Raw genomic sequence first — 26,207 nt, 5'->3', positions numbered from 1 at the left:
GTGCACATAGGCCTATTCCTGCCGCGCACACAGGCCTATTCCTGCCGCGCACACAGGCCTATTCCTGCCGCGCACACAGGCCAATTCCTGCCGCGCACACAGGCCAATTCCTGCCGCTCGCACAGGCCAATTCCTGCCGCGCGCACAGGCCAATTCCTGCCGCGCACAGGCCTATTCCTGCCGCGCACAGGCCTATTCCTGCCGCGCGCACAGGCCTATTCCTGCCGCGCGCACAGGCCTATTCCTGCCGCGCGCACAGGCCTATTCCTGCCGCGCGCACAGGCCTATTCCTGCCGCGCGCACAGGCCTATTCCTGCCGCGCGCACAGGCCTATTCCTGCCGCGCGCACAGGCCTATTCCTGCCGCGCGCACAGGCCTATTCCTGCCGCGCACAGGCCTATTTCTGCCGCGCGCACAGGCCAATTCCTGCCGCGCACACAGGCCAATTCCTGCCGCGCACAGAGGCCAATTCCTGCCGCGCACAGGCCTATTTCTGCCGCGCACAGGCCTATTTCTGCCGCGCGCACAGGCCTATTTCTGCCGCGCGCACAGGCCAATTCCTGCCGCGCACAGAGGCCAATTCCTGCCGCGCACAGGCCAATTCCTGCCGCGCACACAGGCCAATTCCTGCCGCGCACACAGGCCAATTCCTGCCGCGCACACAGGCCAATTCCTGCCGCGCACACAGGCCAATTCCTGCCGCGCACACAGGCCTATTCCTGCCGCGCGCACAGGCCTATTCCTGCCGCGCGCACAGGCCTATTCCTGCCACGCGCACAGGCCTATTTCTGCCGCGCACAGGCCTATTTCTGCCGCGCACAGGCCTATTTCTGCCGCGCGCACAGGCCAATTCCTGCCGCGCACAGAGGCCAATTCCTGCCGCGCACAGAGGCCAATTCCTGCCGCGCACAGGCCAATTCCTGCCGCGCACACAGGCCAATTCCTGCCGCGCACACAGGCCAATTCCTGCCGCGCGCACAGGCCTATTCCTGCCGCGCGCACAGGCCTATTCCTGCCGCGCGCACAGGCCTATTCCTGCCGCGCGCACAGGCCTATTCCTGCCACGCGCACAGGCCTATTTCTGCCGCGCACAGGCCTATTTCTGCCGCGCACAGGCCTATTTCTGCTGCGCACAGGCCAATTCGTGCCGCACACACAGGCCAATTCCTGCAGCCTCTATGCAGAGAAGCCAATGACTGTTAACCCCGTGGTAATCGCTTGGAGGCCCGCAATGGGCTGCTTTATACCTGTGAGGACAGGCTCTCCTTAGATCACTGGTTGTAGTCATGGTTCCACGGTCTCTCATGTAAACATGGAGGTGGAAAACGGCGCACACGATATTCTTTATTTTGGCACCTATTGTAACCGAGCAGCAGCCTATACGCCTAGATACCGGTGCTCTATGCAGCGGCGGCTACAGGCTGGAGCAGGTAGAAGTTAGGAGCCAGGTGTAATGGCGCCGTGCTGTCGCTAGATGGAGTCAGCAGCAGCCCTTATACACCGCACACAGAGGCCGGGACAGGAAGCGGTAGTGCTGGCAGCTTCCCTGTGTGTCTGACTCCGGGGTGCAAGCGAACTGCAGGGCACAGCATGGCCACAAAGGTAAGCAGGGCTCCACTATGCTGCGGCTGCCACCGGGGCCACGGCTGTGTGATCGCGGGAGGACACGGAGATGTTTGTGGAGAGGCGGGCAGGGCGGCACAATCTGGGGCACAGCCACTGACAGAAACGGATCGTGCAGGCAAAGAGGGGCAATGCAAAGCTGGCAGTGCCAGGGCATCAGGGCAGGGAGCTGCAAATGAGGACCAACGTGAAAGGCCAGAGGGAAAGTTTCCCAACCAAGCAGGCTGTGGACTGACATTTTCTCAAGTGAGCTGGACAGGAAGGTGGGTGCTGAGGGGAGAGGGCACCATCAGCAGTCCTATGTAAACACATCACCCATATCCCCACAGGGTGCTCAGTGCCAAGCCCTGGCCACACACTTTGCATGAGCCTGGAAGTGGGAGGCCGGGGCAAAGGGCAGAGTGTGACACAATCCAGTTCCTGATCGTCTTCTACATCAGTATGGAGCGGTGTCTGTGGGGGCGATTGCCTTCACCGACAGCAGTGGCAGCAGTGACAGGCTTCCTCTGTCTGCCCGTCTGGATTTAGCCTGGGCTTCATGGGTTTGGTGGGGAGCTGCTCCCAGCACCATCCTGAAGACTTCTGGAATTTTGCTTGATCTCGTGTCATCGAGGTGCAGGGACATCTGCAGTTTCATATTTTTATTCTTCTGCGTTAAATCGAGGGAAAAAGCCTTAGCAAGTGCTGCAATTCCTAAGCGTGTGCTCCAAACTGTACTGCCCCCCTTGTGTGGGAATGGGACGTCGGAATAGAATATTCCCATAGCTAGCTTGTCAAGTGTTACTAATGGGAAAACTCCAGCAGGAGCCACAGTCTGGATCTGCTATCAGCAGTGGCCCAAAAGATCCAGTAATGTGAAATAATGTTTCATCTGTGATTCAGCTTGAGTTTTGCTGCTGAGTTGGTAGCAGAAGGCGCCATGGCATTCAGTATGTGTTTGGGCTACAACCCATCCAGCAAACATCACATGTGTTAATTTTTGCCTCTGTCGCTTTTGGATTTGCAGCTCCATGAACTGATCCAGTGTGTCATTTTGCACAATTCTACCCATCAACTGCAAATTTGCATCTACAGATGCATGTTCATTTTAAAGCATGACTCCAGAGTTTTTTTATTTTTTATTTCAGCGATGGAGTGGTGGCACGAATGCAAGTTCTCTGACCCTAGTATTTTACTCACCAGCCACCGTCTTCAGCTCTTCCTGGCGCCGCTCTGGTCCTGATCCACAATCTTATGATTGCAACTTCTGACTGACCGGAAGTCAGAGGTAACGGCCCAAGCTTGCACTGTAAGGCTGTGTGCCCACAATGCGTTTAAGCGTTTCTGCAGCCGCAAAAACACTGCAGAAACACTTAAAAAACGCATGGTAGAAGGTCTGTCATGTTCCCCAATGATAATCCGCATGTGCTGTGCACATGCTGCGGAAATTTCTGCTGCGGATTATCATTGCGAAAAAAAACCGCATAATTGTGCCATTAACCATTTTAAGTTTACAGACCAAAATTATCGTTGTATGAATTCACCTTTAGGCCGAATTCAGTCGTTCGTTAAATATAGTCTGAGTATGGTAAAAAAAAAAAAAAAAAAGAAAAAAAAGGAGATTGACGTTTCCAAATAGGCAGCGCTGCTGTAGAATGGAAGCGGTAGCAAAGAGGAATATCAATTTCATACTTTGTATTTCTACACTTTTCATGCTTGCACCGAGCTCTTTTTAAAAGAACAATCTACATAGCACAGTCAGTATAACAGGAATAGGGGGTTTAAGTGCCGAAAAAAAGCACCTGCATTTAAAAAAAAAAAAAAAAAGTACCTCCAACCTGGGCATGAAATTGTTAAAAGACGTAATATTTTTTTACAAGTTGCAGTAAAAAAATTAAAGATCAAATAATGACTGATTACTTAATCAATAAAAACAATAGGTATAAGCAGGTATCGTACTGGTACAATGTGGTATTAATCACCAGTGGACTGCACTAACCACATAGCTGTGGACTTAAAGAAGTTGTGCACTACTTTAGCTAATGCCACAATATATCCCCCTGGTGCCCCTAAGCCTTTGTGAGGCGTGACTCAGCGCTGGGATCCCCGCGGTAGCTGCTGGGTTGTGGGTGGGGTTACCCCCCCCCCCCCATGTCACATCCATCATCCACCGCGCGCTTTCCCAATGGGGAGAGGCAGAGTGCGCAGTGGATGCTGTGTGTGACATGGTGGTGGGGGGGGAACCCCGCCCACAGCCTGACATCCACCGTGGAACGCAGAAGACAAAGACCCCTGGCTGCTGCCAGAACTTGTGGTGACATCAGCGGATGTCAGAGCCGGCTGCAGCCGGGGGTCACGTGATGCCTGTGAGCGGCCAGTGATAGAGCCACTCACAGGCATTATCTGCAACGCAAGGTATTTACAAAAAGGCTTAGGGGCCCCGGGGGAATACGTTTGGGGGGTGGTAATCTAAAGTAGTGGACAACCCCTTTAATTGTCTGTTGGTTAGTTATTGTACCTTTCAATATCACTCTGTGCTCTTGTCTCTCCCCCCTTATCTCTCTCTCTAGTCCAAGTAGGAACTCAGTATGTCCGTGAGGCTGTCAAGTTTGGGTCAGGAGGCCTACGGCCAGTCCATGCATAGCAGTCCATACTCGGACCATGATTTACGTACGTCTGCATGAAACATTGGAGTATATTCCAATGGGACATTTCTATTGCATGAAATACTACTGCAAATAACATTGTGACAATGGTGCGGTTGAGCTTATTTTCTTAGCATTTCTCCTGAATTCCATGACTTGTTGCTTCAATCATTGCCCAATGAAACAATCATGGCATTAAAGTGTACCTTCACGTAGGCTGTTTTTGAAGCCAATGTCAAGAGTGTATCATGAAGGGCAGGGCCGGCTCCAGGTTTTGTGGCCCCGGGCGAAAGAGTCTCCATGGGCCCCTTTTAACACACATCACGATTCATGATGCACAGATACGGCAGAGAAATCTAGATATAGTACAATGTCTAGGATTTCACTTACTTCTTACATTACATGAGTTATATCTATGGGTTGAACTAGATGGACTTAGTCTTCCTTCAACCTTAAAAACTATGTTACTATTATTTATTTAACAAATTCTACAAAAGCTCATAAACCGGTGAATCCGAGCAGCGCACAGTGCGTGACCTGGGGGGGGATTCAAAAGTTTTCATTTTAGACTGGACAGTATAGCCCTCCATAAAGTATTATGGGCACCACATAGCCCTCCATACAGAATAACGGGCCCCCGTGTGATGCTGCACACAGAATAACGGGCCCCCGTGTGATGCTGCACACAGAATAACGGGCCCCCGTGTGATGCTGCACACAGAATAACGGGCCCCCGTGTGATGCTGCACACAGAATAACGGGCCCCCGTGTGATGCTGCACACAGAATAACGGGCCCCCGTGTGATGCTGCACACAGAATAACGGGCCCCCGTGTGATGCTGCACACAGAATAACGGGCCCCCGTGTGATGCTGCACACAGAATAACGGGCCCCCGTGTGATGCTGCACACAGAATAACGGGCCCCCGTGTGATGCTGCACACAGAATAACGGGCCCCCGTGTGATGCTGCACACAGAATAACGGGCCCCCGTGTGATGCTGCACACAGAATAACGGGCCCCCGTGTGATGCTGCACACAGAATAACGGGCCCCCGTGTGATGCTGCACACAGAATAACGGGCCCCCGTGTGATGCTGCACACAGAATAACGGGCCCCCGTGTGATGCTGCACACAGAATAACGGGCCCCCGTGTGATGCTGCACACAGAATAACGGGCCCCCGTGTGATGCTGCACACAGAATAACGGGCCCCCGTGTGATGCTGCACACAGAATAACGGGCCCCCGTGTGATGCTGCACACAGAATAACGGGCCCCCGTGTGATGCTGCACACAGAATAACGGGCCCCCGTGTGATGCTGCACACAGAATAACGGGCCCCCGTGTGATGCTGCACACAGAATAACGGGCCCCCGTGTGATGCTGCACACAGAATAACGGGCCCCCGTGTGATGCTGCACACATAAAAAAATTAAATAAAAATCAACTACTCACACCTCCTTGCTTGCGGCAAGTCAAGACTCCTCAGCATCTTCCGGCGGTCTGCACTGTCAGAGCAGAGGGCGCAGTGTAGTGATGTCATCGGGCCCTCTGCCCCGACATGTCATAGTGTCAGAACTGCGGAGGATCGAGGAGAGGTATTACAAGTGCAGAATCCCTGAGCAAGTGGGGAGTGGGAAGGGGCACTCACGGGCGCTGGCGTTGGGCTCCCCCGACTCACTGGCCCCATAGCGTGAAAGGGTCCCCGACAGCGACTAGGCCCCCCACTTACTCAGGGCGCCGACACTTGCCCGGGTGCTGACGCCAGCCCTGATGAAGGGATGGGAAGGTATGCACTCTAGGTGATTAGCCATCAAGTGCCTCTAATAGCTGCAGATGGAGCAGTGCTCCGCCCGCAGCTGTTAACCAGTTACACACACACCAGCCGGAAGCACGTCATTCATCCAGCCCATCGGCGCTCCTGTCCTGTGATCAGGGGGTGCCGATGGGTTATGACAGCCTGGGGAACCACCCAGGCAGATGTAGGAAAGGGGACAGTGAAGGAACGGCACCAGGGGGGCCCCGCAGAACCCCGCTGTTCCCGCTTCTTCTCCACACCCTGCCACATGTCACACTACGCCAGACGGAGCACGTGATACAGATCTACCCTTTGCACCAGCGTGAAGTTACGCACCCCCCCTTGAGGACGCGTAAGGTCAGATTGGTACAGTTCTACACCATCACCTCCTGTTCACACGGGTACAGAGAGACACCAAGGAGTGAGAAAAGGTGGTCCACACGGGTACAGAGAGACACCAAGGAGTGAGAAAAGGTGGTCCACTCAGACACTCACTCCCCTGACAGGCTGAAAGGCTCTTTCTGTGCTCCAGTGAAGCAGAGCCTAGTTGGCCTGGATAGAGCTGCCACCAGTCCCTGTTTGATATAACAGACTTATATCTGGCTAGAAACCAGCCCGGTAGCGTGTTCGTTGGACCGAACAAAAGACGCAAGGTTCGGGGGTCGAGATAAAAGAACCGCCCAAGATTAAATTATATATTTAATCGCCATAAGGGCTTACTAAACAATCTACTGTATACATAAGGGTTACATGTACAGTGGTCAGAGTTGCAAATACAAAAGTATGGTGTAACAAGTCTAAGGCTGTGTGCACACTATGCGTTTTTCAAGCATTTTTGATGCAGAATTTCCGCAGCGTAAACGCTTGCAAATAGCTTTGTAATCCGTGCCCCATGATCCCCAATGAAAATCTGCTTGTTCTGTGCCCATGCTGCAAAATTTTCTGCAGCTGATTTTCCTTGCAGAAAAATCTGCAGCATGTCCATTATTTGTGCGTTTCTGCATGTGGATTTGAGGTCCAAATGCATTTGAAAAACGCAAGTCAAATCCGCATGTAAAAACGCTGCAAGCATTTTTGACTGGCAAGAACATGCAGAAACGCTGCAGAAATTTTCTGCATCTTGGGCACATACCCTCAGCAGATCTTTTCAGTCAGTTACCAGTTTAGATGGAAAGCCTGGCTCGGGATGGGCGGCCACATGGGGGAGGTTGTGGCCCTCACTTGTTTGATGGACTTCTCCCACACGTCTTGATGGCATGAGCTCCCCCAGGAAAAGACAGCTGGGAGGAGACCTGCAGGAGTTTTTAAACTCTCTGGGTTCCTCCCCCTCCTCAAGCCCAAGTCTCCACCCCTGTTCCCACTTAGCTAAGAGTCTCCAAAACTAAATTGGGCTATACCTCCTTACTGTATAGTCCCAGGGAACCGGTTCTGGTGTCAACGGATCCAGCCGGGTCCCTGCTACGCGTGGAGACCAAACACCGCAGCCCTAGGGGCTTCTGAAAGGCTGTGCTGCATATCTCCCTATCCTTGCTAGCTGGGCGGTGGAGAAAAGGCTGATGGGATTCTCCCTTCCTTCCAGTTTTCAAAAATCTATCTTGTGTACCACTCGGATATATCGTTTTCCCATAACTACTGTTGAATTATGTTTCTTGAACAAAGAGAGCACATGGTTGGGGGATGGGCCGTCCTGTGCCACTCACAGCTGCTGTGAGGGATCTCACTCCTGCTTCTCAGCCCCCCTCCCCTCTGCTTGAGCTGCAGTGGTCTCATGCTACCACGAGTGTGAAAGCACAACCAATATTCAAAAGTGACCAAAACATCAGCCAGAAAGCATTGGTACTGAGATGTGGTCTGTGGTCCCCACCTGCCGAACCACTCCTTTATTGAGGGTGTCTTGATAATTGCCAATAATTTCCATCTATTGTCTATTCCATTTGCACAGCAGCATGTGAAATTGATTGTCAATCAGTGTTGCTTCCTAAGTGAACAGTTTGATTTTACAGAAGTTTGATTTACTTGGAGTTATATTCTGTTGTTTAAGTGTTCCCTTTATTTTTTTTGAGCAATGTGTGTGTGTGTGTATGTAATATAAGTTAATTTATTTCAGTGCAAAAAGTGAAACCCATTAGTCATTACAAGCAGAGAGATCTATTTCAAGTGTTTATTTCTGTTATTGTTGATGATTATGGCTTACAGCCAATGGAAACGCAAAAGTCATTATCTCAGTAAATTACAACGATTAGCAAAAAACCTTCAAAGGCTTCCTAAGTATTTAAAAAGGTCCCCAAGTCTGTTTCAGTAGGCTCCACAATCATGGGGAAGACTGCTGACTTGACAGATGTCCAGAAGGCAGTCATTGACACACTAAGTAAATGCAAAGTAAATTTTTCATTTCATTTGTAAATCAAGGTCGCAGAGTCTGGAGGAAGAGTGGAGAGGCACACAATCCAAGCTGCTTGAGGTCTAGTGTGAAGTTTCCACAATCTGTGATGGTTTGGGGAGCCATGTCATCTGCTGGTGTAGGTCCACTGTGTTTTATCAAGACCAAAGTCAGCGCAGCCGTCTACCAGGAAATTTAGAGCACATCATGCTTCCCTCTGCCAACAAGCTTTTTGGAGATGGAAATTTCATTCTCCAGCAGGACTTGGCACCTGTCCACACTGCCAAAAGTACCAATACCTGGTTTACACACAACAGTATCACTGTGCTTGATTGTCCAGCAAACTCGCCTGACCTTAACCCCACAGAGAATCTATGGGGTATTGTCAAGGGGAAGATGAGAGACACCAGACCCAACAATGCAGACGAGCTGAAGGGTGCTATCATAGTAACCTGGGCTTCCATAACTCCTCAGCAGTGGCACAGGATGATCGCCTCCATGCGACGCCGCATGGATGCAGTAATTGATGCAAAAGGAGCCCTGACCAAGTATTTAGTGCATTTACTGAACATACATTTCAGTAGGCCAACAGTTCTGATTTTAAAAACATTTTTCAAGCTGTTGTTATAAAGTATTCTAATTTACTGAGATAATGACTTGTGTTTTCTTTTAGCTGTAAGCCATAATCATCAACATTAACAGAAATAAACACTTGAAATAGATCACTCTGTTTGTAATGACTCTATATGATACACGAGTTTCACTTTTTTTTTATTGAAGAACTGAAATAAATTAACTTTTTGATATTCTAATTTAGTGAGAAGCGTGTGTGTGTGTGTGTGTGTGTGTGTGTGTGTGTGTGTGTGTGTGTGTGTGTGTACTTGCTTACTGATAATACAGGGTACAGGGGTGTACTCACTTGCGCTGAGCACTGTAAATGTATAATGTACTGATAATATGGGGATCTACTCACTTATGCTGAGCGCTATATATATACACACGTGGTCAAAATTGCAGTGCTGTGGAGTCGGTAAGCCAAACCTCCAACTCCAACTCCTTAATTTCCATAACACCGATTTCAACTCCGACTCCACGACTCCAACTCCCTCATACATTGCTCGTGTTTAAGTGATCAGTTTATTGTAGCACAGATCAATCTCAGCTAAAGGTCTAGACCCTTAGATCAGGAAAAGGACAGACATTTATAGGACATTTCATAACTTTCCCAAATTCTTATGAAAAAACATTCCCCACAAACTGCATTTAACTACTTTACCCAATTTATTATATATTTTAGGAGTCAGTCGGTCCATTTTATATCGACTCCACCAAAATGGACACCGACTCCATGACTCCACAGCCCTGCAAAATTGTTGGTACCCCTTGTTTAATGAAAGAAAAACAATGGCCACAGAAATAACTTGAATCTGACAAAAGTAATAATAAATTAAAAATCTTTGAAAATTAACAAATGAAAGTCAGACATTGCTTTTTAACCCTGCTTCCACAGAATTTAAAAAAAAAATTAAACTTCTAAAATAGGCCTGGACAGAAATGATGGTACTCTTAACTTAATATTTTGTTGAACAACCTTTTGAGGCAATCACTGCAATCAAACGATTCCTGTAACTGTCAGTGAGACTTCTGCACCTCTTGACAGGTATTTTGGCCCACTCCTCATGAGCAAACTGCTCCACTTGTCTCGTGTTTGAAGGTTGCCTTTTCCAGACGGCATGTTTCAGCTCTTTCCAAAGATGCTCAATAGGATTTAGGTCAGGGCTCATAGAAGACCACTTCAGACTAGTTCAATGTTTTCCTCTTAGCCATTCTTGGATGTTTTAGCAGGGTCTTGCAACAGGATAATGACCCAAAACACACATGACCTGCGACTGAGACCAAGCTTTCTGACACTGGGCAGCACATTTCTCTCTAGAATTCCTTGATAGTCTTGAGATTTCATTGTACTCTGCACAGATTCAAGACACCCTGTGCCAGATGCAGCAAAGCAGCCCCAGAACATAACAGGGCCTCCTCCATGTTTCACAGTAGGGACAGTGTTCTTTTCTTGATATGATTCATTTTTCTGTCTGTGAACATAGAGCTGATGTGCCTTGCCAAAAACTTTATTTTTTGTCTCATCTGTCCATAAGACATTCTCCCAGAAGCTTTGTGGCTTGTCAACATGTAGTTTGGCAAATTCCAGTCTGGCTTTTTTTATGATTTTTTTCAACAATGTTCTCCTTGATCGTCTCCCATGGAGTCCACTTTGGATCAAATAACGGCGGATGGTACGATCTGACACTGATGTTCCTTGAGCTTGAAGTTCACCTTTAATCTCTTTAGAAATTATCCTGGGCTCTTTTGTTACCATTCGTATTATCCTTCTCTTTGATTTGTCATCAATTTTCCTCCTGCGGCCACGTCCAGGGAGGTTGGCTACAGTCCCATGGATCTTAAATTTCTGAATAATATGTGCAACTGTAGTCACAGGAGCATCAAGCTGCTTGGAGATGGTCTTATAACCTTTACCTTTAACATGCTTGTCTATAATTTTCTTTCTAATCTCCTGAGACAACGCTTTCCTTTGCTTCCTCTGGTCCATGTTGAGTGTGGTACACACCATGTCACCAAACAGCACAGTGAGTATCTGTAGCCCTATATACCGGCCCACTGACTGATTACAAGATTGTAGACACCTGTGATGCTAATTAGTGGACACAACTTGATTTAACATGTCCCTTTGGTCACATTATTTTCAGGGGTAACATCATTTCTGTCCAGGCCTTTTTCATGAGTTAATTTTTTTTTTTTTAATTCTGTGGAAGCAGGGTTGAAAAACAATGTCTGACTTTCATTTGTTCATTTTCAAAGATTTTTAATTTATTATTACTTTTGTCAGATTCAAGTTATGTCTGTGACCATTGTGGGTTTTTCTTTCATTAAACGAGGGGTACCAACAATTTTGACCACGTGTGTATAATGTTAAATGTACTGATAATACGGGGGTGTACTCACTGACAAATATGTCTCTCTGTTACTTTCTCTCTCTCTCATCCTGGACATAATGTCGTTATTGCGCCATACTGAGCATGCCCAGTCTATAGAGGCTTCGGACAGATGGTTCAGATGGTTATGTTATAGATCTTCCGCTGGGGGTTCCGTCTGAATCGCGTATTTCAGAAATTTACACGGAAACCCCAGTGTCAGTGCACAGCGCAGGATAAATATGAACCGAGCCTTACTGCGATCTTTGGGAAGCAGAGTGAACAAATCAGCAGCAGGTGAAGAATTGGTTTTATATATTTTGTACGCCGTTCCTCGTGCAGTATAAGTGGTTATACAACTTTATTCTTCGGGTCTGTGCAATTACATCAATACCAGATTTATAGCGAGTTTTTATGTTTGGCAACTGTCACACTCTAAAAGACACTTTTTTTTGCAAAAACTTGCATCGCCATATTTTGAGAGCTATAATTTTTCCATATTTTGGCCGACAGTCATGTGAAAGCTTATTTTTTGCGGGACGAGTTGACATTTTTATTGGTACCATTCTCAGGCACATGACGTTTTTTGATTGCGTTCTATTCTATTTTATTTTTTTCGGAGGCAGAATGAACAAAAACCCAAAATTTCGGAATTTATCTTTTATGCTTTTATAGTCAAATTGATAAGGCAGCTTTATTCTTCATGTCAGTACAACTACAGCAATACTACATTTTAAATGTTTTTGTTTTTATATTTAGACTCTTTTACACAATAACTTTTTTCAATTATTTTTACATCGCTTTATTCTGAGAGATATAACTTTTTTATTTTTCCGTTGATGGAGCTGTATGGCAACTTTTATTTTTTGCGGGACAAGATGAAGTGTTCAGTGGTACCATTTTTATTTACGGTTGTCTTTTTGATCGTGTTTTATTCCACTTTTTGTTCGGCTGTATGATAAAGCATCGTTTTTTGGTTTCGTTTATTTATTTTTTTACAGTGTTAACTAAAGGGGTTATCTAGTGGGACAGTTTTATAGGTTGGGTTCTTCCGGACACGGCGATACCAAATATGTTTACTTTTATTGCTTTATTTATTTATTTTTTCATAATATTTATATATGGGTACAAAATATTTATTATTAAAGCGCCATTTATTCCATTGCACTTTACATATGAAAAAGGGGGTATTCATAGCAAAAACAATAAAAAAAAAAATCTTGAATAAAAACGCAACAGCAAACTGGTACAGGAAGAGAGAGGACTCTGCCCGTGAGGGCTTACAGTCTACAAGGGATGGGTGAGGATACAGTAGGTGAGGGTAGAGCTGCTCGTGCAGCAGTATGGTGGAGCGAGGGTTACTGCAGGAAGTAGGCTTGTCTTAAGCCTTCCTTTTGAAAGTTTCCACGGTAGGCGAGAGTCTGATGCTTTGGGGGTAGAGAATTCCAGAGTAGGAGGGATGCACGGGAGAAGTCTTGTATGCAATTGTGGGATGAGGAGACAAGAGGGGAGTAGAGGAGGAGATCTTGTGAGGATCGTAGGTTGCGTGTAGGTGTGTACCGGGAGACTAGATCACAGATGCATGGAGGAGACAGGTTGTGGATTGCTTAGTATGCCATGATTAGGGTTTTGAAATGGAGTGTCTGGGCAATGGGGAGCCTTTGAAGGGATTGACAGAGAGGAGAGGCCGGGAGTAGCTGGGAGACTGGTAGATTAGTCCGGCAGCTGAGCTTAGGATAGATTGGGGGGGGTGCAAGAGTGTTGGAAGGGAGGCAACAGAGCAGGAGGTTGCAGTAGTCGAGGCGGGAGATGATGAGGGCGTGCACTAGTGTTTTTGCAGATTCGTGGTTGAGGAATGTACAGATCCAGGAGATGTTTTTGAGTTGGAGTCGGCAGGAAGTAGAAAGGGCTTGAATATGTGGTTTGAAGGAGAGGTTAGAGTCCAGGGTTATCATGAGGCAGTGAGTTTGTGGGACTGGGGAAAGTGGACAGCCATTGATTTTGATGGATAGGTCAGTTGGGGGGGAAAGATGATGAATTCAGTTTTATCCATGTTAAGTTTTAGAAATCTAGCAGAGAAGAAGGATGAGATAGCTGACAGACATTGCGGAACTGTAGTTAGTAAGGAGGTGATATCTGGTCCAGAGAGGTAAATCTGTGTGTCATCAGCATAGAGATGATACTGAAAGCCGTGGGACTCTGAGCTGTCCCAGGCCAAAAGTGTAGATGGAGAAGAGCAGAGGTCCTAGACTGCACCTTGGGGGACATTGACAGATAGAGGGCAGGATGAGGAGGTGGTGTGTGAGTGAGAAACACTGAAGGTCCTGTCTGTTAAGTATGAGGAGATCCAAGATAGGGTCAAGTCTTTGATGCCAAGAGATGAGAGAGTCTGTAGTAAGAGGGAATGATCCACTGTGTCAAAGTCAGATGACAGGTCCAGGTGGAGGAGGACGCTTGGATTTGGCGGTTAGTAGGTCATTGGTGACTTTAGTCAGGGCAGTTTCAGTAGAATGGTGTGGTTGGAAGCCAGATTGTAAGCAGTCAAAGAGGGAGCAGGAGGATAGGTGGGATGACAGTTCAAAATAGATGTGTTGTTCGAGTAGTTTGGAGGCATAGGGGAAAAGTGATATAGGGCGATAGCTAGTCAGAGAGGATGGGTCAAGGGAGGGTTTTTTAAGGATGAGTGTAATCGAGGCATGTTTAAAGCATGATGGGAAGACACCAGTTGTTAGTGACAGGCTGAAGAGGTGGGTTAGGGTTTGGATGAAGACTGCGGTAAGGTTTTGGATGAGGTGGGATGGGATTGGGTCAAGTTCACAGGTGGTGAGATGTGACTTGGAGAGTAAAAAGGAAAGTTGGTCTTCTGTGATGGCGGAGAAGTTGGTTTTGGAGGAGAGTTGAGTAGCCATGAGGAGGAACTGGGGGGACTTATGGCAAAAACTTTGTCTGATGGTATCAATCTTCTGCTTGAATAATGAGGCAAAGTCTTCAGCTGAGATGAGTGGAGATGGAGGATGTGCTGGGAGACGGAGGAGAGAATTAAAAGTACTGAATAGCTGTTTAGGGTTGTGAGACAGGGAGGATATGAGAGATGAGAAGTATGTTTGTTTTGCTGCAGTGAGTGTGGACCTGAAAATAGTGAGGGCTTGTTTGAATGTGATGAAGTGCTCGTTGGAGTGGGACTTTTTCCATGTCCACTCAGCAATCTTGGAGGTCCGTCTCAGTTCTTTAGTCACGATTGCCTGTTGATTGTGCAAGCTTTGATATGTGTTAGGGGGGGGGGGCGACCGAATTGAGGGCTTCAGCTGTTGTGGTGTTGAATAAAGCGGCAGCAGCATCTGCATCGTGTAATGAACTTATGCCTGTAAGAGGGTGAAGAGATTCAGAGAGTGAGTGTATTTCAAGGTGTTTGAGATTTCTGCAAGAGTATGCAAGTTTGTGGAGTGGGGATTGTGCACCTGGAGAGGAGAGGGAATAGAATGTAAGTAGGTTGTGGTCAGATAGTGAGAGGTGAGTTGGGAGAGGTTAGATAGGAAACAGAGGTAGGTGAATATGAGGTCCAGTATGTGGCCATCTTTGTGAGTGGCTGTGGAAGACCATTGAGCAAGGCTGAAGGAGGAAGTGAGGGATAGAAGCTTAGAGAGTGGGAAGTGTCAATGGGGATTGTGAAGTCGCCCATGATGATAGTGGGGATGTCAGCGGAAAGGAAGTGAAGCAGCCAGGTGGTGAAGTGGTTGAAGAAAGTGGTGGCTGGCCCTGGGGGACGGTAAATGACAGCCAGTTGGCGGGGGAGTAGATGCGCACATAGTGTGCCTCAAAAGAAGGGAAAGTTTAAGAGGGCAGCAGTGGAATTGGAGAGAAGGAGCAGTTATCTTACAGGAGGATTCAAACTCCTCCGCCATGCTTGCCGCTGGAGGGGTGTGTGGGAAAGATGGAATCCACCATAGGAAAGTGCAGCTGGAAAAGCTGTGTCAGATGGGATGAGTTTCTGTGATGCCCAGGAAGGAGAGTTTATTAGTAATGAAAAGATCATGGCTGTAGGAAAGTTTGTTGTAGACAGAGCAAGCTTTCCAGAGAGCTCCTGTTAGTGGGACTGGGGAAGCAGGAGCTAGGCTAATGGGGATAAGGTTAGAGAGGTTACAGAAACTTGTGGTAGGTCGTGGATAAGAAGTAGAAGTGACTGTGGGGATGTGGTGAGGAGGGCCAGGATTTGGAGACATATCGCCAGCAGAGAGTAGGAGAAGAAAAAGTGTTAGTAGGTGGGATCAGGAGAGGGATGAGGTGGCTGTCAGTGTTTGGAGATACAGGATTGTATGTTGAGGAATAGTTCTGAGGAGGTGGTGAGATGGAGGGAGAGATAAACAGTTCATTACGAGGTGTAGGTATTAGGGGGGTTAGTAGAAAGTGGAGGACTATAGAGGAGAGACTGAAACCATATAGAAACATTGCTTAGTGTGAATGTGTCTTTTCAGTGCGTAGTTAGAGGGTATAAAGTGTGGTTACCTGACTCCTGCAATGACTAACAACCAAATGAAATAACTGCCCCACTTGGCGCCGATGACACTTAGAAGAAGACACATGCATGCACCCCATACATGACGCACCCCCTGGGCCGTAGGGTGCTCAGTAGCCGGGCCGGTCGTTGCTAGGGGAGATGTCAGTGGTGGTGACCCGTCCGTGACCCAGGGCGGTCAATAAAAGGGGAATTTGAGAAAGGGGATTATATCTTTTATATAATGTTCGTGACGCCACCTGTGGTATGCGGCTATATGGAGCTGCCGCTGCGGTGCAGAACCTCTGGAGCCGATGATGCCGCAGCAGAGTTGGTTCAGCTCTCCACAGACAGAGCTTAGCTCCAGGGCATGAAGTGGTGATTTTATAGATGTTGCTGTGCGGTGTAGTGCAGAGGATGGCGCAGTTAATAATCAGTCCACAACTTAATGGCGGTTTCCTCTTATCTTTACTTGCTGTGGTTAGGCAGACTGGGGCACGGGTACTAGCTGGTAGTAGAGGTCCGGGCGGCCTGGAAGCAAGTTGGGAATCTACCTCGCCAGGTGAAGTTGTAGGCTTTCTCTTTGGCCCTGATGCTTATAGCTGTGCTGTGGCCCTTGTCCCTGAGTAAAACGTCTTTGTGCTCACCCACATGGCAGACAGCTCGGGCCTTCCTGGAGTGTTGCTCCCACGTGGCGGTGCTGGGCCCTATCGTGCTGCTGAGCCTCCGGGCGTCTGATGGGGCCAGGAGACCTGCAGTCTCCTGCCCTCCGGTTTCTGCTGCTGGGCATTCGGTGCCCCACAACCTCGGACTCCGGTTCTTCTGCGCGTTCCTCTGGCGTGAATTGCCGTGCAGCTCCACTCCCTAGGTCCTTCCTCGTCGACGTCCTGACTTCAACTCCTCTGTTCTCCTCACACTAACTAACTCCGCCTCCAGATCCCAGTTGCTAAGGGGAGGAGCTCCCCTTGCTGGTCTGGAGCCAGGAAAGTGTTGCATGCTAGCAAAACCTGATTAGGGGACCCCTGCTTGCTTCCAGGCATGGCATCACCTCTTGTGAGGGAGGCAATGCCACTGTGGCAACCAGGCTCCTGAGGTGCCACATTCACGTGCACCCCTTAAGCAGCTTCTAAATTTATGGGAGAGACTAAATAATCAGGTGAGGGGCATTGTAGGAGCTGCTTGTGGCTAAATTATCAGCTGGTGAGATCACCAGGAGATGGCCAGTTGATTAAAGACAGAATTAACACGATGCTCGGCTACTCAAATATAACACCCACCACCATAAGATAGTGTCTGCAATAAGGGGTGGGGACAGACGCGTATCAGTGAATATTGAATAGAATGTAAGAGGTGACTTATAGCAAAGATCCATAAAGCAAAGATATTGTACAATTTAGATTGTTTAAAGGGAAGTAGCCGTAAATGACAGACAGCAAGCAGGGATATTGTACCATTTAGATTATATTTTTTTATATATATTTCTACAACTTTTTTTTCACTTAGTCCTACTATGGGACTTTCATTTTCTGCAGTTTGATAGCTGTTATAAGGCTTAACAGTGCAGGATCACTGCTATTCTTTATAGCTGTCAGTCCTGCAGACACAAGGGGCTTTTGTCCTTCTGCCTTCTCGCTAAATGTTGCAATCAAAGCGATCGCAGCATTTAGAGGGTTCCAGTGCGGGCACCTCTCCTGGCTGTAAGTGCTGGGTGTCAGCTGTCAGAATCAGTTGACACCCGCTGGCGAGCGCGCACGCGCACACAGCCCCTGTGCGCTCAAAATCACCCAGACTTAGCCATACGTCCTATGTCAGTAAGTACCAGGCCACAGGGACATATGGATATGTCTCCTGTCAGAAACACTACAGGATAACAGCTCACCAAACCAGCAGTCAGGCCAATCTGTGTAAGCCCACCCCCTTCCTCCAGAGAAGCAGCTTGCTGATAACTCAGTGTACACAGGAAGCTGCCAGTCAGGGGTGTGGGCCAGGTTATACATAGAGCAGAAGACTTCACTCTGCTACATCATACAAACAAGGATTCTATCAAAACTACACCAATCAGCCCAGTAAGTGATATACCCCTAGAATCTGTCTCTCTTGCCCTATGTTACTCTCAGATTCTATAGCAAAAGCTTGCAACTTTGAGATTTTTGCATGGGAAAAAGTTACAGGAAACTGACAAATTTATGTGCAGTCCTAACCTCAGCAATCTGGATACTCGCTGAACATTACTTCTGATATTTCCTTCTAGTTTAAAGGGAATCTGTGGCTACATGTGACCTATCTAAACTATTCTTATGGGCATACAGGTTATAGACAGCTGAAAAAAGTCCTCCTTGTATGTCTCATATTAGATGCCTTTTTGAGAAATCTTCTTTTATCACTATATAAATGACCTCTTACAGGCTATAGGGAGGATGCTGCCTGGAAGAGAACTCTTAGTTATAGTTTTGACTCTATTTGACACAGAAGATCTGAGGAAAACATTTTTTTGCTGCTCTGGTCCAGCATTCGGCCCTCTAGGGCACCTGGACCTGGGCATTGTTCACTTCTACAGCTGGCATCCTGTTCGCTTCTGGCATTTAAAAGACCTCTTCATGCATTCCAAAGATACATGGCAAAAAAAATTAAGACTGCCCTGATCTGACTGCCAGTGTCCTTAGTGGAAACAGGTTTGGTATGCCAGATAACAATGATATTCTATGGGCGTAGAACAATCGTATTAAAGGGAACCTGTTAAGTCAGATAACACTCTGTACTGAAAGTTCGGAACCTGGGAGAAAATTAAGTTTATTTCACCCGGGATCCATTGGCTCTGTCATGTAGGTGTGCTGTCTATTAGCAAACAAAGTAGAACTCTGAAACGCTAAGTATGTAAATATGAAGTATGAAATATGAATAACATTACTGCAGTTTTAGTGCTGACTGCTGTAACCAGGAGCTGTAAGTACGCCCCGACACTTAGACTGACAGCCAGCTCTGCAGTGATGCACTTCAGAGCCGGTTATCAAAGTGTGAGGCGGCCTGTTTGTAGCAACAACTAACAGTATAGTGAAGAGTGACTGAACCAGGGAGAAATAATGTTGATTTTTCTCGCGGATGCCACACTTTCAGTACATCGGCCAGTTACCTTCATAACTGTAATAACCTGCAGATTAACCCTATTTCTCCATGTTAATAACGTTTTTTGTCCAATCCTGTTCATTTTAGTGATCGTTTTATGTGCATAGAATGTCCATCAACCTTTGTCAACAGGCCAGTCAACAACTGCCCATGGGCTGGTATATAGCCAATCAGCACTTGTTTAACTACTGTAATGCAGTGGCTTGCTGCATTGCTAAAATGTCCAGGGGGTGTGTTCTGGCTGACCATTTACCACCCCCTCAGGTGACTGATTACATGACTGTGACATCATCACAAGTCCTGTGTACACAGAAGGATATATAAATCCTGGTGGTTTTGAAACAGGGAGAGAGAGAGGCCTGGTGAAGCCTAGAAGGCAGAGGCTGGATCCCTGTGTCTGGGATACCAGTAGCCTTGGAAGGCAGGAGGCCAGGTCCCTGTGTGGGACTCCACTAGCCTGGAAGGCAGAGGCTGGATCCCTGTGTTTGAGATACCAGTAGCCTTGGAAGGCAAGTGGCCTGGAGGCCACATCTGGGAAGCCTTAAAGCCACAGCTGTGGCAGAACCAAGCTGACAGAAGCAGCTGAGACCCGGCAAAGGTAAATCGGCGCTATAAGTGAATATTGTTGCTGTACCTTGCTGAAGTCTGTATTTGAAGACAAGCGGGCATAGCTGCCACTGAAAAGGCTCTAGGATACATGTGTAACATTCCTGCGAGCCACTGAGATAGACTATGTTTTGAGCGGTTTATGATGTGTAATAAACTGCTGGACTACATATTACAGGAAAACTTTGCATGTGTGCTTTAATTGACCTGGTGAAGCGAGTACCTCAGCGTGATGAATAGCGCTACCTTACACTACCTATTGGGCCCCACAGCTTTCAATGTACATTGTTTATTGATGGTGTGCTGCTTATCACTGTAGGGGGCATGTTTGGACCAGGGCTAATGCCAGCTGTAACCAGGCAGGGATAATCTACTGGTGATAAAACTTTCATTTAATTGAAACAGTACACAACCTAATAAGTGACACATCCCTGAAACCTGTGTCTCTGCATCTACCTTGTGCTGTCCCCAGATTACATAGCAAAAACCTGCTAACAGATTCCCTTTAACTACAAATGCTGTGGATTTCAAAATTTCTTGTTAATGGTCATATTGTTTTGCTAGGAAAACTTGTTTACCTGCAAAACCTCTTACCTTTAACACACAAATTGAAAACCATTGCAATTTTTAAGACTGCATGTTGGCATGGGCTTCACCTGCATCATCTGCACAATGACTGCTATTGAACTCCCGTAAAGGTTTGTTTATACAAACCGACCATCAGCATTAACTTTTTGCTGATTGGGGGGATGTTTAATAGCCTATTTACACTGGCAAACCACTCTAACCATGCACACTGAACAATCTGATCGTTCAGTACCCATGGGTTACCATTTTTCTCATCAGCGCAAATCCTGTTTAAACAGGACTATGCATTGCCAAGAACGATAAAAAAATTTTGCAGCACAATATATCATTCCACCCAACAAATGAGTGTTTTGCTCATTCATCAGGTAATCAATAGCCTCTTTAAATTTTAGTTTATGAACTTGCAGTGTCAATGGACTTATTCACATAATGTGGCCAAATCACTGGTACCTTGCAGATTATGGCTGATCGTTAGGAGTCAAAGCAGCAGACTTTCTATGATCAGTTTATCATCAAGGGTCCCTTCTGCTAGAAAAGAATTGTGGCCAACGTGATACACAAAGGGTGAATTATTTTATTGCTGTTTTAGACATATACAGCTGAGTTACATATATACACCGCTACCTGCTATGGCAACAACTGCTTAAAAGGAAAAAAAACGCACGGTGTTATTAATCCACTTAGTCCATCTGTTCTTGGATAAAAATTAGGCAATACTAGATTGGATTCAAACTCTCATGTTACTTATGCTGGTGTGAGCCATATAATTTCTGGATTACGTCTAATAGTTGACTGTTTTAGTTCCGGTGTACACCCCAAATATACAACTGTATTTTTCCGTTTAGTACTTTAAGTCGTAACGGTACAAGTTTTTGTGTGAGGCGAGCACATAGCCAAAGTGTTTAGTAACCTCTGGTAATGGATGCACAAGACAACGTATTTTGTAGTCCTTATGGTCACTTATGTTTCTTTAAAGGGGTATTCGCATCTCCAAGATCCTATCCCAATATGTAGTATTTGTAGTAATAATAATATTAGCAAAAACCTTCAGTTAGAAACAGGAGTCTGTGTCCATTTTGGTGGAGTCGGAGTTGATATAAAATAGACTGACTCCTAAAATATATAATTGGGTACAGTGGTTCAATGCAGGATGTGCTGTAATTTTTTTTCGTAATTTGGGAAAGTTATGAAATGTCCTATAAATGTTTGTTCTGTTCCTGATCTAAGGATCTCTGCTTTTAGTTGAGATGACTCTGTGCTGCACTTAATGTTCATGCTCCGTAGTGAGGCCGTGCTGTGGAGTTGAGAGTTGGAGTCAGGGAAATTGTGGAGTCAGTCGGAGGTTTGGCTTACCAACCCCTTATCCCTGGTTATAAATGTAGTATAGTTCTTCTGATTTGCTAGTTATCCATAGTTACAACTACTATCAGCTAACTAACTTCCACTATATAAATGGTTGTAACCATGGATACCTAAGCTACTGTGTCCTGCTCATGGGTTAAGCGACATAACGAATCAGAATAACTATACTACATTTCTATTTGGAGGTATTTTCTAATCTTATTAATATTGCACCTGCTACATATTGGGATATGATCTTGGAGATGGGAATACCCCCTTAAAGCGGTTGTCCAATACTAGGGCAACGACTTCTTAAACTAAATGGTCGGCCCCGATTAAAAAATAATCTATGCTCCATTCCAGCTCTGTAAGCGTTCGCTGTCCCAGGGCTGTGATGCGGTGGAATGACACGTGATGCATGGCGCCGAATCAGTGCTGGCGTCACTGTCCTCGACTTTCATATGAACTTAACATGAAGAGGGAGTCAGGGCTGAAGCTGATCCTGGACTTCCTCTTTATGTTCAGTTTGTCTGAAGGCTGGGACAGTGACGGCAGCTCTGATTGAGCGCCAGGCACCATGTGTCATTCCACCGCATCACAGCCCCTGGACCGCGAGGTAACTAACAGCATATTCAACAACACGTCACATTTTTTTAAGGGTACCTAAATTGTATAAATGGTCTGAAAATTATCAATTTAAGGCTGTGTGCACACAAAGCGTTTTTGATGTGTTTTTTTTTCTGCGGCGGAAACGCTTGTTAATAGGTCTGCCAGCTATAGCAAAGGTAATCCTGATGTGACGTGCACATGATGCGGAAATTTCCGCTCAGGATTACCATTGCGAAAAAAACCGCAGCATGACCATTAAGCCCAGCTTTTCTGGAGCGTTTCCCGCCTATTGACTTTAATTGAAATGTAGCAAATCTGCAAGTATTTGCTACATTTCCATTAAATTTAATGGGCGGGAAACTCTCCGGAAACGCGCTGTGGGTGGTACCCGGTCGGTACAAAGGACAAAAACTCCTCTCATCCGACCGCCGCATCCGCAGATAACAGCAAGAGTGGCGCTGCTGAGGGGAGCAGTAGTTCTCAGCAGATTCGGGAACCACCGGCAGTGGGGGAAAAAAAAAATCCATATACTCATCTGTCCGGCGACCCTCAGTGTCTTCCTGGTCACCAGCAGTATACTGCGGGGAGTGCGATCGCTCCCAGCAGTATACTGTGCTGCCAGGACCTGCGGTCATGTGACCTCCCCACGGGAGCATTCTGAAGAATGTTCCCATAGTGTTAAGCTCACCGGGGCGCATCAATTGATCTTCAGCTGATGAAGCCCAGTGACCTACACAACAATGTATACTGATAGGAGTGGTTGTACACTCCTGTCAGTGTACATTGCTGTCTTCTACAGCAGTGACATCAGTTATTGCTGATGTCACTGCTGTAGAAGTGACCCGGATCGCCGAGGGACAATCGGTAATCGTAGACTACGTCTTGACGGCGGACAGGTGAGGGATATGGTTGTTTGTTTTACGTTTTTTTCAGAAGATTGATGGCTTCACGGACAAAGAGTAATAAAAAAAAATTTTCAACCGTGTGTTTATTTCATACTTTATTCTGGCCGTGTCTTTTATTGAATAAGTGGCGACCATTTTACTACGCAATTAGTAATGGGGGGCGTCTTATAGACTCCGCTCCTTTACTAACCTGGGCTTCACGTCAGCCGCCAATACAAAGCCAACATGAACCCCAATCCTACTCGCCACCGCTACAGGGCAGTGGGAAGAGCGGAGGGTAAGCGCCAGATTTGGGGCATCTTATGGATGTGCCAGTTCTGTGACTGCTGAGGAGTGATATTAATAGCCGCGGAGGGGTCTAGTATTCATGGCCCCTGCCTTGGCTATTAATATCAGCCCGCAGCTGTCTAGTTTAGCCTTTTCTGGTTATATTTTATAGGCGGACCCCACGTCAATTTTTTTCTGGGGTCCCCCTGTAATCTAGCCAGCAAAGGCTAAACAAACAGCTGTATGCTGAAATTAATAGCCAGGGAACATTTTTTGGCTAATGGCCCCTTCCCCGGCTACTAATATCAGCCCCCCCCCCCAGCGGTCGGCTTTCCCTCTGCTCGTTTTTAAATCACACGGGAGCCCACGCCATTTTTGTTGTTAATTTTAGGCTCTGTGCCCACAATCCTGATGTAGCAGCGCTTTGGATGCATATTTTTGCTGCGTCCAAAACATTGCATTCTATTGAACGCAGGTAAATCCACATGTGTTCACTGAACCATGCGTATTTACCGCATTCACTACATTCTAGTGGTCAAATTTCTGTTGTGGAGACTACCGACTCCGCAAGAGAATTTGACATGCTGCTGTCCTGAAAGGCACGCTGCATGTCAGTGTCCACGGGTGATCGGCAGCCTCCGATGCATGCATAGTGGACATGGGATTTCTAGAAATACCATCTACTATGCTATAACATCTAGACTCTGCGGGTTTGATACTATATAAACACGCAGCGTCAAACCTGCAGCGGCTCCTGATCGTGGCCACGTACCCAAACTCACCCGCAGCATGTCAATTTCTGTAGCGGATACGCCACTTTGCTGCAGATTTTGACCGATTTGAAGTGTCCTTATATGCGGTGGATTCACATTTACTGACAACAAAAGTGCTGCATTACAAAACCGCGTTTTGGACTCAACAAAAATGCGCTGCTGAGTAATGATCGGGGGGACGCTGCGGCTAACGAACCAGCTGTGATCTGTTAATTATAGCCAGGGACCATGTTTCCAAATGGCACCTTCCCAGGCTAAAAATAGCATCTCACAGCTGCCACATAAATTACATGAATAGAAATGCTAATGAAGATTGGGTGAATGGGACTAGCTGACACCCAGCTCTTTTGTTTGGTGATGACCAAACCTAATTAAAGACAAACAGACATGGAGCAAGCACTATTTATTTGAAATACAACAGACGCATTCTTTAATCATTTAATTTAACCAATATACTCACCCCAGTTCTGATGGTAATCCAAGGGTTTAAGCAATGTCCCACCAAATAACTTTAGCTCCAAAAAGCCCATTGACTTTAATTGAACAGCAGCAAATCAGTAGGTATAAATATTATACCTGCATATTGCTGCGGCTCAGTTAAAGTCAATGGGTGGGAAACGATGCGGAAACACTGCATAGAAAGGACATGCTGCGTTTTTAACCCCTTGAGGACCCAGAGAATTTCCATTTTTAGGCTGAGTTCACACGATGCGTATTTAATGCGTTTCCGCGGCGTTTTTGCAGTTGCGTAAACGCCGCGGAAACGCATGAAAAACGCATTGGTAGAAGGGCAGCAATGTTCCCCAATAGAAATCCGCATGTGCTGTGCCAATGATGCAGATTTTTCCGCAGCGTAAACGCTGCGCTCAAAAATCCGCAGCATGTCAATTAATTTTGCGGAAACGCGGCGTTTTCGCCGACATTGACTTGCATTTGAACGCGCCAATTCCGCAAGACTGCATCTGTACTTGCGTTATTGGCGCGTTCTAATGTGCGGATGGTACCCGAGTGTGGAGAAGAGGAGAGTCTCCTCCACACCCAGGTACCATTAAAAAAGCTGTAAAACAAGAATAAAATAAAAAATATATATATACTTACCATCTGTCGGCCCGCGCAGCGCTCCTGCTTGGTTCCCGGCACTTGCAGTGAGTTGAAGGACCTGCGCTGACGTCAGAGTCATGTGACGGGTCACGTGACGCTGACGTCGGCAGGTCTTTCAATTCAAAGTTGCCGGGAGAACGGAGCAGGGCAGCGCGGGCCATCGGAGGTAAGTATATACACTCTCTCGGGTCACACTATATAAATCCATGCTGTTTGCCGTTTGCATGGATTTATATAGTGTGACCAAGTTGTCAAGCACTTTCCAAGTGATGCTAAAATCGCCTGGAAAGCGCTTGTCAATCTGCATGCGGAAACGCATGTGAATCCGCATGTATTCTGCAGGAAAAACGCATGCACAATCTGCATGCGTTTTTTCTGCCAGGAAGATGCAGAAATGATGCAGAAATGTTCTGCTTCATTTCTGCATCGTGTGCACATACCCTTACATTTTCGTTTTTTGCTCCCCTTGTTCCCAGAGCCATAGCGTTTTTATTGTTTGGTCAATATGGCCTTTTGAGGGCTTATTTTTTTTCGGGACGAGTTGTACTTTTGAACGACATTACTGGTTTTACCATATCGTGTACAGGAAAACGGGAAAAAAATTCCAAGTGCGGTAAAATTGGAAAAAAAGTGCAATACCACAGATGTGTTTTTATTTTTTTTTTTTTACCACGTTCACTGAATGCTAAAACTGGTTGTAGATACCAAACATCTATAGGTTCTTTTTTATTTAAGTGGTGGGGGAAAAAAAATCCAAAGTTTGTTTGAAAAAAAAAAAAAAAAAAAAAGCACCATTTTCCAAGACCCGTAGCTTCTCCATTTTTTGAGGTCTGGGGCCGGGTTATTTTTTGGGCACCGAGCTGAAGTTCTTATTGATACCATTTTGGGGCAGATCCGATGTTTTGATCGCCCGTTATTGCATTTCATTGCAATTTTGCGGCGACCAAAAAAGCGTAACTCTGGCGTTTAAAATATTTTTCTCGTTCGGATTAA

General features: G+C 46.5%; 1 protein-coding gene across 1 annotated transcript in view; it reads left to right on the top strand.

Annotated features, from left to right (window-relative positions):
• The first annotated feature begins 1,447 nt into the window (after positions 1 to 1,447).
• Positions 1,448 to 26,207, top strand: part of SNX9 (sorting nexin 9) — a 270,467-nt gene continuing 245,707 nt past the window's right edge. Inside the window, exon 1 of the mRNA XM_073671526.1 lies at positions 1,448 to 1,602. Within this exon, the coding sequence (XP_073527627.1) occupies positions 1,591 to 1,602 (12 nt within the window). The 5' untranslated portion in view covers positions 1,448 to 1,590. The remainder of the gene's footprint in view (positions 1,603 to 26,207) is intronic.

The sequence above is a fragment of the Phyllobates terribilis genome, unplaced genomic scaffold (genome assembly GCF_046119375.1).
Source record: "Phyllobates terribilis strain yellow unplaced genomic scaffold, ASM4611937v1 Scaffold_3__8_contigs__length_932513732, whole genome shotgun sequence".
NCBI lineage: Eukaryota > Metazoa > Chordata > Amphibia > Anura > Dendrobatidae > Phyllobates > Phyllobates terribilis.
Note: the sequence above shows the minus strand (reverse complement) of the source record. Positions and strands in the feature narration are given on the sequence as shown.